The 13,292-nt window shown below is 38.0% G+C and overlaps 1 protein-coding gene across 1 annotated transcript in view; it reads left to right on the top strand.

Annotated features, from left to right (window-relative positions):
- Positions 1–10,808, top strand: part of SLC35G2 (solute carrier family 35 member G2) — a 44,990-nt gene extending 34,182 nt beyond the window's left edge. Inside the window, exon 2 of the mRNA XM_049628790.1 lies at positions 9,266–10,808. Within this exon, the coding sequence (XP_049484747.1) occupies positions 9,284–10,522 (1,239 nt within the window). The 5' untranslated portion in view covers positions 9,266–9,283 and the 3' untranslated portion in view covers positions 10,523–10,808. The remainder of the gene's footprint in view (positions 1–9,265) is intronic.
- Positions 10,809–13,292: the final 2,484 nt, after the last annotated feature.

Below are 13,292 nucleotides of genomic sequence, written 5' to 3'. Positions count from 1 at the left end.
AACAAAATGACAAAAGGAGGCAGAGGCTGAGTACCAAGTGGCACAGGGAAAAGGCCCAAAGGAGTGAAAATGTGTACAACTAGTTTGGATGGCAAGAAGCCAAGTTTTCGGGTGGGATTCTCTGTGGCAGAAGTGGTCTTGTGATTGAGATTTTTCTCCTACTTTCCATACAGATATTTTGTCATCATCACTCCTATTACCTATCAGAAAACTTATGATTTTTGGAAAATGAAAATAGTTTTGTCTACTATGAAAGCAGAATGTGATCCTGATGGTGATAATACTTTGTCATTAAGGCAATGAGATAAATATTTTTCTTGAGATTATTTGCGTGAAAACAGCTACTTCCAGGCTAGAATGTCAGACAGGGCTCCTGTGGGATACAGGAGTCAAATTGAGAATATAAAGTAGGGGAAGAGGGAGGGAATTGGGAAGAGGAAAGGAGAGCAGAATAGGGAGACTAATTTTGGGTACTGTGTGAAAAAGTTCTAAACAACCCTCTGGCACAAATTCTTTTTGACAATAGAACCTACTGACCTGCTCTGTGCCACATAGCCTAACTGGTGTCCTTCACATGCAGTGTATTCAGTAATGTCTACCAAATTAGTTTCTTTTACCTCCTTTTAAGTTCTTTCAGTTCAAAGTGAGGTAGGCCATTAGCTTTCTCCAAATTTTTAATTGTTTCTTCAATGCTTCCCTACTCCTAAACCTCCTAAGGTTTCACTTCCTCTCAAAGCTGAGTTAACCCATGTTTAGTGCTTAGCACGGTATCTATACAAATGTAAATATCAGTATACCTGGCTATTGATGTTATTACTGTCACTGACTTCTTCCACCTTTCCTTCTTCCTTCTGTTTTCACTAGATTTTAGAGCCATTAGTTTTGCCTTTCTTTATTCTATTTGATTTTCCATTCTTGCTTTTATCCTATTTTGATTGTTTCGGTTAGAGTGCTGAAAATATTGTTGTGGTGTCTGGCTAGATCAAGGTTTTCTTTGTCTTCTTAGTCTCTTTCTGATAGCTCATTGCAAGGATGCTTTAATCTAAGTATTACAAAAGGGGAAATGATTATTTGCCTTATATTTTGTTTTCCTAAGTGAGAGGTAGATGGACTTTTTTTTGTCAAGCAATAAACTGTTGCAATATGAGTGATATTTTTATTACAAGTTCTGCCACTACATATAGTATATATGTCCTAAGTAATACATCTGATTTTCAGAATTTGCTCCAGAAATTTCCTTTTATATTTTTATAGAGGTAATATTCAGTTGGTTCACCATAGGAGACTACTATATGACTGTAGTATATGTCTATACTATAGGAGACAATATGTCTCCTCTTTTATTATTTATTCTTCTGTCAAATTTGCCTGTGGTGGGCTCCTATATAACCTGAGTATTTGATTGAAGTCTTATACAATTAACTTTTCCTGTAGGCTCTCTTTTACATCTTCATAAACTGTTCAGTTTCATGATTTGATTTTATTATTTGCTACTTACATGCAACATGAATATTATCACACCTTATAAGAAAGGCAATTACTTCTGATAAATTCTTCACTTCCTAAGTGTGCCTGATGCAAGAAAAGGCATGTCCTTTATCTTCTACTCTGTTATTTCGCACTTATTATCAATATTCTTGTCTCTCAAACTCTATTAGTTTAAGAAGTGATTTTCTAGTTTGAGAGATGGGAGTTTAGAAGCAAGTTCTTTTTTCTCTAAAGCAGTGTGCCTTTGCACACAAAGGTGCAGGCTCAAGGAGTATTAATAAATTACAAGCAAACTTAAATGCTGCCTCTAGCCACCCTGACCTTTAGGAATTGCAGTGGGGAAGGGAGAAGAATCCTTATTCAAAGAGGGGTGTTAAGAGTTATGCCAGCCAGGGTTCAGCCTAAGGATGGGTAGAATCATGCTGACAGCCTTTGGGGCCTCAGAACATGGGCCCCCATCATCATTTTGGAGGGAGGAATGGCTTCTCTCAGGAGGTATATTTAACAGCACAGAACCTGTGCATGTCCTAATGTCTCACGATATCCTGGAAAGGTAGTTGTTGTGTCCTCCCTTTTAGGTGATCGGTTAGGTGATCATTTTCACTCAGGGGCAAGACTGTCAAAGCAAATTGGGTTAATAAGCTATTGTAGGGCGAGGCTGCTCAGGTTTAAGGTACTAACCTATTAGTTCTTTTTGTTTATTTAAAAGCCAATTTTATTCATATGTGTCAAATGTTACATTAGTACCTACATTTAAACCACTAATATTATAATCAAATTGTAGTTGCCAGTTTTATAGCTAATACTTTTTACCACTGTAGGGATCAGTCTGGTCACTAAAGAAAGAAACTCTCACTACCAAGTAGCATTTGCTTAAAGTATAATAAGGGTATTGTCCCAAGGATTCCTACCAAGACAGTGGGGATGTCAGTGTTAATTTTCTCAACCTTGGGAGAGAATTAATCATGGGCCTTATGTTGTGGAATGTAGCTTAGGAAACAGAGCCTCTTATGGAAAAAAATATTGGTTTCAGGCTGACCACACTGATTTGTCCCCATTGTTCAAGCAGACACCAAACTGTGCATCCTTTTAATCCATTTGTGTCAAGCATTTTAGCCTTGTGTCAGGCTCTGCACTAACAGCACAGAGCCTGCTTGGGATTGTCTTTCTCTCTGTCAATCAATCAATCAATCAATCAATAAACATTTAAAAAAACACAAACTGATTTTAAAGAGAGTTGAATCAAAAGATCCCAATGATTACCATCTAAAACTCTTTCTCTTGAAATAGAATAATTATTACTTTAGTTGGTGGCAGAGCCAGAACTAAAAACCAACTTTTCTGACTTTTAAATTTCTTATCTCTAGAAAAAAATTTTTTTCTCCTCCTTTTTACTTGACGAATTGTCACATATGCATAAAGTCCCAATTCAGGTATCCTTTTCACCTGGAAACTTGCTAAGATTCCCCTTTATCTGGGTTAGATGCCCTTTGTATGTGCTCCAGCCTCTCCCTGAACTTCATATAGTTGCTTGCATTATTAACTTATTAAAATAATAAATTTGACTTTACTTGTCTCTTCCACTAGTCTATGAGCTCTCTGAGTGCAGGAACCATGCCTATTTTATCTTTATATTTATAGAGCCTAGCATGATGCTGAATTTATGGTACCTCAATTAATATTGATTGAAGTGAATACATGTTGACTTACATGTGCAAAAATGTAAGAACTAGTCAGGATTTCAGGTTCTTTTCAAGAACTGTTTTTTATGAAAACTATAATTAAATCAAAACTAGAGAGACTGAAGAAGATTATTATGTATCTCTTTAGTATAAGATGGCTTTTGTATTTTTTAAAAACTGTTTATTTATTTTGAGAGAGAAAGGAAGAGAGAGAGAGAGAGAGAGAGCTCCCATGCACCCGGGGGATAGGCAGAGAGAGAAGGAGAAAGAGAATCCCAGGCAGGCTCCACGCTGTCAGTGTGGGGCTCAATCCCATGAGCTGTGGGATCATGACCTGAGCCAAAATCAAGTCGGACACTTAACTGACTGAGCCACCCAGGCACCCCTATAAGATGGTTTTTGAATCAGTGGGACACAATATAAATTTAATAGTGTTGACAGATACCAGTAATATATCTGTCATAAACTAATTCATGAATAGAAATGAACAAAAATTTCACCATGTGAATAATAGTTTAAAGCATGCAGGTGGACTAAGGTTAAATACACTAATGTATGCCTAATAGGATGTAGAATAAAACTTTTATCTTGGAATTAGTGTCCATGATCTTACAATGGAGGGCAAAATGCTCCACTTTTGAAAGTCCATCATTTAGGGCCAGATATAAGAGGCCTTTCCTTTAATTATCACTGAGATCCCTACTCCTTCCCATTCCTTAAAATACTGGGGAAGGCACTGGATAACTGGTATTCCAGGTATCTACCACAGGTAACAAATCACTCCAAAGCTGAGTAACTTAAACAACAATCATTTTATTATCTGTCATAGTTTCTGTAGATCAGGAATTTGGAAAGTACTTGGCAGGGAGATTCTGACTCAAGGTCTCTTATATACTTGAAATCAGATGGGTGGCTACAGTTGGAACAGCAAGGGGTTAGAGCAGCTGGGGGCTGGGGCGTGGCCAGGCATTTCTCTCTCTTTATATAGTTTCAGAACCATTCTATATGGTTTCTCTACATGGGCTAGTTTGAGCATCCTCACACCTTGGTAGCCTCAGAGCTACCAGAGGAAGGCATAGCGGTTTCACTTCTTATGACCTCACCTCAGAAGTCACAATATGCCACTTGTGCCATACTCTATTGGTTGAAACAGTCACAGAAGCCTACCTACTTTTAATGGGAGGAGATATAGACCCTACCTCTCTATTTAATAATGTCAAATTCACATTAAAAAAAAACAAAACACAACCAAACATGTAATATAGGAGATACTAGATTTGTGGTTCTTTTTGAAAAATACTATCTGTCACAGGGATCATATTATCTTTATGGTCTTTGGTTTAAGAAAAATGTTATGCTTTTTCCTAATGGGAGAAAGGAGAGGCAAGTCCCCTCTTATAGCTGACTGAGGGTAAAGGTTACCAGATCATTATGTATGATGATTGAGTGTGCCTTCTCATTCTCCATTTCTAAGTCTGCTTAGATAGCACATTTTAATTTGCCCTTTGCTTGTTTGAATGAAGAGAAATAAAGTTGGAGAGAAGGGGACAGCGGCACACTCCACTGAGTGGTAAGGGTATGTGTTTCCGGTAAATACTGTTGGTGCCTGCCCAAGAGAGATGTCCTCCAGGGAAGAGGACCTAGCAGCAAAAATCTGTGGGCCATAAGCCCTAGGGGAGGAGGTGCTGTCACATCAGGGATTTATGCACTGGGGAGGCCCTACAAAATTTCCCCAGGATAGCCTGAATTTGGATACCTACAACCTAGAAAGTATCAGTGACCTATCAGAGCTAACAGAGAAACAAAGACAACAATCAAAGAATGAATTCCAACATGTTGTCAGAATCAGGGTTCAACCTGAGACTCAGAATCAGTAAGAGATTTATTACAAGGAATTGGCTAATATAATTGTGGGGACTGGATAAACAAGTCTGAAGTCTGTAGGGCAGGCAGTCAGGAAGAGAAGATCAAGAACATGTTGGAATCTCATGAACACAGGCTGAAGCTTTGCCCACTGGCAATGAGGAAAGAAGATCGAGAGTAGGCTGTAACCCTAAGGGAGTTAAATATTTGGAATATCCAAACCCAAGAAAAGCCTAAGCCCTGTTTTAAAGGGCTCACCCAATCAGGTCAGGCCCATACAGAGTACACTTTCTTTTGATTAGCTTAAAGTCACTGATTAGGGATTTTTCTCACATCTGCAAAATACCTTTACAGCAACACCCAGATTAGTTTCGATTAAATAACTAGGGAATGTAGTTCGGCACAGCCAAGTTTATACATCAAAAAGCCACAAAACTGGAGCCAATATAAAACATGTGTTCTTTTCCTTTTCCTTTCTCCCTGTGCCAATATACCAGGGGAGCTAGAGCCTAGAATAGGGAGATGGAAGAGGTGTCCCAGAGGCAGAGTCACCACCGTCCCACAGACTCCAAAGGGAGGGAATGGGAGAAGGAGCAAAATGGCAGAACACATTCTCTCCCTGTCCGTGCCCCTGGAGCTATAAATCTGGCCTGCAATGGGAACGGGAAAGTTTTTAATGGATATAAGACAAAACTTTAACAATGGGTAGCACATGAGAAGTTATGCGTTCTAACAGAGATGTCATCAAGATACTTGCTGACTAGCAAGGAAAAGAGATTAAAAAAAAATCTTTTTTTTTTATCTTTATTTTTGACAGGGTGCGCGTGGGAAGGAACAGAGAGGGAGACACAGAATCCGAACCAGGCTCCTCTCTCTGAGCTGTCAGCACAGAGCCTGACACAGAGCTCGAACTCACAAACTGTGAGATCATGACCTCAGCCGAAGTTGGACGCTTAACCTACTGAGTCACCCAGGTGCCCCGCAAGGAAAGGAGATTTTAAGATAGAAATTTGAGTACAGTAGCTGGAGATGAAATGCCACCGAGTTGAGACAACTAAATAATAAAATGATTAGATTACAAAAATTAGAAGAACTACTGCAGATGTTAAACAAGAAAGGAAAAAAATAAGAGGCTAGAGTGACCAGGGAAGGCTTGTTTCTAAAAGGCAAAATTTGGACTGGCCCTTCTTAAAAAATGAGCAGTGTTTAGAAAGTTGGAGCAGAGGAAACTCATGAGTATAAAGACTTAGACATGTACATGTAGGGAGTGAGGTCAGGGAGGGCACTGGACTGATCACAGCAGTATGTGTGTTAAGGAGTCAAGTACTGATAGGGGCTAGATGAGGTAGGGTCTGGAGAGCCAAGCAAAAGAGTTGAGATTCAGTGAGGTAGCCAGGAAAAAAAAAAATCACTGTAGGTTCTTAAGTGGGGAAAGCTTAAAGGAAATTTTTGTTTTGTTTTGAATCTTTTAAAGACAGACTAAAGTGGCAGTGGTATAATATAGACAGATTTTAAGGGAGAAGGGTTAGGATTTAAGGGGTCTAGTTAGGATGCTGTTGCAATATTCTAGATAGGAATTCACAATAACCTGATCCAGAATCACAAAGGTAAAATGGAATTGGAGAAGAAAGGAAAAATCAGAAAGATTTCAAAGACAAGAACAGTAAGATTGATGACCAAATGGAAGCATAACAGCAAAAAGGATAATTGAGAGTATTCCCTGGTTTCTAGTTTGGGGAACCGGAGAAATGGTGGTATCGCAAACAAAAATGAGGAGGTTAGGGAAGGAAAATCTATGTGGGAGATGAAGACTATTCAATTTGGGATTATTGAAGCTGAAGTCACAACATGATAAAAGTTGGAAGAAAAAAGGAATACCTGGGTGGCTCAGTTGGTTAAGCGTCTGGCTCTTCACTTTGGTTTGGGTCATGATCTCACAATTCATGAGTTCGAGCCCCACAGTGGTCTCTGCGCTGGCAGTGTGGAGCATGCTTGGGATTCTCTTTCCCTCCCTCTCTCTCTCTGCCCCTCCCCCACTTGTGTGTGCTCTCTCTCTTTCTCTCTCTCTCAAAATAAATTTTAAAAAAAGTTGGAAGAAAAGAACATCATATTGGCTTGATAGCAATATGCAGGAATGACTGTAAGTGGGAGGTCCAGGCTAGGAAAGTGAAAAACTTGGATGTACAGGTGGTGTTTTTTAAAATGACTTCTTCCAACTGAAGATGGTGTTGTTTAGAAGAGAAAAGAGTAAAGAGGAATGAAACAGTTGGCTACCCGGATGGTGTCAAAGAACAAAATAGGATTTGATTTCTAGACCATGGTTTAAGATCCTGGAACTGGTGAGTTTTTGGCAAGGACAGGGAGTATGTTATAAGGACAAAAAAATAAAAAGGTTTCTTTTCTTTCTTTCTTTTTTTTTTTTTTTTTAGAAGGGAGAAATCATTGGGAAGGAAATAGGAAATTGTTCTTAGAAAAAGAGAGAGAGAATGAACAGAAAAGAGAACTGAGTGAACAGATACAAGTCTTGAGGAAAGAAACAATGTAGAAGATACCTAGTGTTTTAAGAGAGTTAATTATAGGTAAAAGGAAACTGAATTCTTGTCAACATTTATTGAGGATTCATGATGTGCCTGCACTGTGCCAAATTTTTTATATGCATTATCTCATTTAATCCTTACAACAAGCTTTTTTCCTACTTAACAAAATGTCATGGACATCTTTCAGTGTCAATAAAGATCTGTCTTGTTTTTAATGGATGTATAGCATAGTATTTTAATTTATGAAGGGACATTGGGGTAAGCTACAATGAACCCTCCTATTCATACATTTTTTTCCATAATTTTTTGTATGCTCTTTTTCTAAAATAGCAGAACATTTTGTTTTAGTTTGTAATCTAATTTTTTGAACACTATTGTGATTCAAAAATAAAAATACAAAAAAGTATACAGTAAAAATGTTTTCCTCCATTCTTGTTCCTTGTTCTACCCTAATTATTGTTAGTTTACTTTGTATCTTTCCATAATTTCTGTATGTTATATAAGCACATATAAAAATGTATTATTTTTCCTTTTTTTAAACACATAAGATAAAAAGCATCTTGTGGTCAATTCTTCAGGATAAAATCTTAGAAGTGATATTGCTGAGGGGTGCCTGGGTGGCTCAGTTGGTTAAGTGTCTAACTTTGACTCAGGTCGTGACCTCACAGTTCATGGGTTCGAGCCCCGTATTGGGCTCTATGCTGACAGCTCAGAGCCTGGAGCCTGCTTCAGATTCTCTGTCTTCCTTTCTCTCTCTGCCCCTCTCCCCACTTGTGCTCTCTCAAAAATAAATAAATAAACAGTGAACAAAAAAAAAAAACAACAAACCTTGAAGCTCCTTTAAAAAAAAAAGAAGTGATATTGCTGAGTTAAAGAGTAGTTTCAGTCAAAATCTTAATACATATTAACCAATTGCTCATCAGAGATGTAATACACACCAACAATGCATGACTGTCACTAAAGCCACTTATTTATTTGTTTGTTTGTTTATTTATTTATCTATTATTTTTTAAGTAGCCTCCACACCTAGCACGGAGCCCATCGTGGGGCTTGAACTCATAATCCCTAGATCAAGATCTGAGCTGAGGTCAAGAGTAAGATGTTTAACTGACCAAGCCACCCAGGCACCCCCATTTTATTAATTTTCTAATTTTTGTCTATCTAAATATGTATGGGGAGCCCAGAATAAATGTCTAAAAGACTATAATTAGTAATATAGAGGTAAATGTGATATTATACAGAAGGGATTATTCAAAAAACATTGGACTTATCCACTTAAAATTTATAATAGACAAGGAACACAGTAGAAAGGAAAGATTTTATCTAAGTTGTTATTTACTTTTCTGTGTTTTTCTTATTGGATGAGTGGAGAAACACATAGGAACGAAAAGATGGGAAAATATCAGTTGTTTGAGGTGTAAAGATAAGCAATGGGCTGCACGAGACAAAGAATAAGCAGAATGAGAAATAGGGGCAGACATAGAATAAAAGTGAAAAAAGTGCAGACAATTTCATTGGGCCTCTTACATCTGATAAGGCACAGCCAGATCTTCTCTTCCTATTACTTTTTTTAAAAACTCCTGTTAACAACCTCTACTTTCTATTACTAAATTGGTGTGTATGATTATAATAGAAATTAAAATTAAATTTCCACTGAATGAATATGTACATTTGTCTTTTTTTTTTCTTAAATAGAATTGCTTATCTGAAGAAATGGATACTTCTCCCTCCAAAAAATATCCAGTTAAAAAACGGGTGAAAATACATCCCAACACTGTGATGGTGAAATATACTTCTCATTATCCCCAGCCTGGGGATGATGGATATGAAGAAATCAATGAAGACTATGGAAATTTTATGGAAGAAAATCCAAAGAAAGGCCTACTGAGTGAAATGAAAAGAAAAGGAAGAACTTTCTTTGGAACCATGGATACTCGACCTCCACCAACGGAAGACCCAATGACGGATGATATTGGACAGTTCCAGAGCTTTGCAGAAAAAAACATTTTTCAATCCAGAAAAATGTGGATAGTGCTGTTTGGATCTGCTTTGGCTCATGGATGTGTAGCTCTTATCACTAGGCTTGTTTCTGACCGTTCTAAAGTTCCATCTCTAGAACTGATTTTTATCCGTTCTGTCTTGCAGGTCTTGTCTGTGTTAGTTGTGTGTTACTACCAGGAGGCGCCCTTTGGACCCAGTGGATACAGATTACGACTCTTCTTTTATGGTGTATGCAATGTCATTTCTATCACCTGTGCTTATACATCATTTTCAATAGTTCCTCCCAGCAATGGGACCACTATGTGGAGAGCCACAACCACAGTCTTCAGTGCCATTTTAGCTTTTTTACTTGTGGATGAGAAAATGGCTTATGTTGACATGGCTACTGTTGTTTGCAGCATCTTAGGTGTTTGTCTTGTCATGATCCCCAACATTGTTGATGAAGACAATTCTTTGTTAAATGCCTGGAAAGAAGCCTTTGGGTATACTATGACTGTGATGGCTGGACTGACCACTGCTCTTTCCATGATAGTATACAGATCCATTAAAGAGAAGATTAGCATGTGGACTGCACTATTTACCTTTGGTTGGACTGGGACAATCTGGGGAATATCTACTATGTTTGTTCTTCAAGAACCCATCATCCCATTAGATGGAGAAACCTGGAGTTATCTCATTGCCATATGTGTCTGTTCTACTGCAGCATTCTTAGGAGTTTATTATGCCTTGGACAAATTCCATCCAGCTTTGGTCAGCACAGTGCAACACCTGGAGATTGTAGTAGCTATGGTCTTGCAGCTTCTAGTGTTACACATATTTCCTAGTGTCTATGATGTTTTTGGAGGGGTAATCATTATGATTAGTGTTTTTGTCCTTGCTGGTTATAAACTTTATTGGAGGAATTTAAGAAGGCAGGATTATCAGGAAATCCTAGACTCTCCCATCAAGTGAAGACTTGATTATTATTTTGTTAACATTCACTTATTCATAGGTACACTGCCATTTTAATGTTTACCTATAAATGTTTTGTGTTGTATAAGTGACAGAGTGCTATATAATATATAATTAATATATGCAGATGTAGAAAATTCTAGTCTAATATATTCAAAAACAAATATTAATAAATATGTGAAACATCATGAACCCAGTGTCTTTACTGTTATTAACAAAAGGTAATTGTGGTAGGAGAATGTTAACTTTCATCACTAAAGAACAGAAGACTTGAGGAAATGACCCCTTTTGAATGGAACGTCTGTTGTCCTAAAAAAATGTTCATGCCCAATGTTCTACAAGTGTTCAACAAAAATCCTTCAATATTCAAAAATATTCATTTTTGAAAAGTACACAATAAGGTAAAATGCTTAATACCAAGCCCTGTTTTGTCACCTATTTATATTAGAAAACTAGAGGTGAGGGGTGCCTGGGTGGCTCTGTTGGTTGAGTGTCTGACTTTGGCTCAGGTCATGATCTCATGGTTTGTGGGTTTGAGCCCCACATCAGACTCACCACTGTCAGCACAGAGTCTGCTTCAGATCTTCTGTCTCCCTCTCTCTGCCCTTCCCCTGCTTGAGATCTCTCAAAAATAAATATACATTTGGAAAAAAAAAACATTTAAAGAAAAAAGAAAACTAGGGGTGATTGGGTTGGGTAAGGAAGCTTGAGTTGAGGCAAGAAAGAGGGAACAAAGGAATAGTGTTGCTTTTTCAATGACCATAGTGGTTGTCCTACTTTCAAATAGGAAATTTGTCTTCTCTTTGCTAAGGCTACATTAAGTAATGCATACAAAATGGAAGTAGGGAGAAGACTGGATTCTTGACAGCTCTACTTGGTCTATGCCTTTTTGTGCCTAATTGTGGGAGACGTAATGTGGGGGCAGGGTCTATTTATCCTCAGTTTTACAAATCTTTTCCAAAACTGTCCTTGTTTATGATTTTGTAGCAAGTACATATGTGAGCTGCCATAAAGGTACTCTTTACTAAAGACAGTAACAGGAATCACAGTATAGCAGAAAATTGTTATAACATGGTAACTTGAAATTCTTTTCAGAGGGGCATACAAGTCTGTAAAAGCATATAAGCATACAAGTATAAAAACATACAAGTCTGTAAAAGTATTAATTTGGGTCTAATTTGGGCAATTTTTACTAATTTAGCACAACAAATGTTAATATGGTTATTAAGATATTGTTATTGAGGTATCTTAGCTCCAGATTCACCCTTCTGTACTTTCCTCTGTGATGCAATGGCTCAGACCCTGCAAAGAACATTTTTCCTGTGCCAGCTGGTGTCTCACTAGGTCCCACCAATAAAAGGCATTAAAGGGAGACTGGAGGACAGAAGGGGAGAAAGGATTTCCACCTTTCTATTTGTTTGCAGTTTCTGTCATTGTTACCCCAGCGGTAAGCAATAGTCCTTTGCTTCAGCAGCAGCAATTGATCTCAGCCTTGAGCTTCTTTTGGCACTCCTCCATCCCCAACCAGCTTCATCTTATCCCTCTCAGCGGTTGGAGGACCAGTTAAACAGCATCCTTTCAGGGAACTGAGCTACTGCTCAGCTGGGTCATTCCTCTGAGTGTCAGAGACCTTATAGTCCAGCCTTGACCCTTCTTTTTCAGTTGCCCTAATGGCCATAGCTGCTCTGTACAGTTATCCTTCTGGTCTACTGCAGCGCTCCCTTTTTTGCTTTTTCAGTCCTTCAGTACCCAATACCAGATTCTCTCTGTTGTAGTATCTTGTGATTTGTCTTCTTGACTAATATGTCTCTAAACTTTCCTCAAAGGAACCCACAGTCATTAATAGGGTCACTGTGCTTTTGGGAAAATGTTAATGTTCAGATTTTCAGGAATTACCAGACACTGGATCTCAATTATCTAAATTGAAGAAATTATCCAAATTGAAGCACAGAAGAAAAAAGATTTGAAAAAAAAAAAAGTGAACAAAGCCTAGAATGACTGGTACTAAGGACAAAGAAGTCTAGCATAAATGTAAATGTCTCAGAAAAGAGAGGGAAAGGGGCAGAAAGAAATATTGGCCAAAAGTTTTCTAAATTTGATAAAAGGAAACAGCAACAACAAACAGCAATCCACAGATCTAGAGAAATAGGTGAACTCTAAGCTGCATAAATACAAAGAAAACCAGCCACACCTAGAAACGTAGTGCAAGTGCTGAAAAACCTAGAAACAAAACTTTAAAAGCAGCCAGGGTGGGGGTGGGGGTGGGGGGAAGACATACAGGAAAACAATGAAACTTACAGCTAGCTTTCCGTCAGAAACAATGGAGGCCCGAAAACAACACAATGAAATTTTAAAGTGCTGAAAACAAACAATCACAAACAAAAAAACCCTTCGATGGCTTCCTATCATCTATAGAATCAAGTCCTTAATTTCTATAACCTGCTAGTGCTTACATTTCTAGTCATCTTCAGCTCCAGCAATGTTGTGTAATACCTTTTTGATTGTGTAATACCTTTTTCAGTGCAGGTCCCTCTATGTGGAAAACCCTTCTCTTCTTTGCCTTCTTATTTGCCTGACTAGCCTGACCACACAACTCTCCCTGTGGCTTAATGCTCCCCTGTACATATCTATAGCTGTATTAACTATATTAATAATAAATATATTTAAAGCTCATTCTCTGACACTGGATTGAGCTCCTTTCAGTTTAAGACTGATCTTCAGATCTCTAGCACCTATTGCAGTGCCTACCACAGAGAGGACTCAATAAATT

Source organism: Panthera uncia, chromosome C2, assembly GCF_023721935.1.
Source record: "Panthera uncia isolate 11264 chromosome C2, Puncia_PCG_1.0, whole genome shotgun sequence".
Taxonomy (NCBI): domain Eukaryota; kingdom Metazoa; phylum Chordata; class Mammalia; order Carnivora; family Felidae; genus Panthera; species Panthera uncia.
This window is presented reverse-complemented; position numbering and strand designations above follow the sequence as displayed.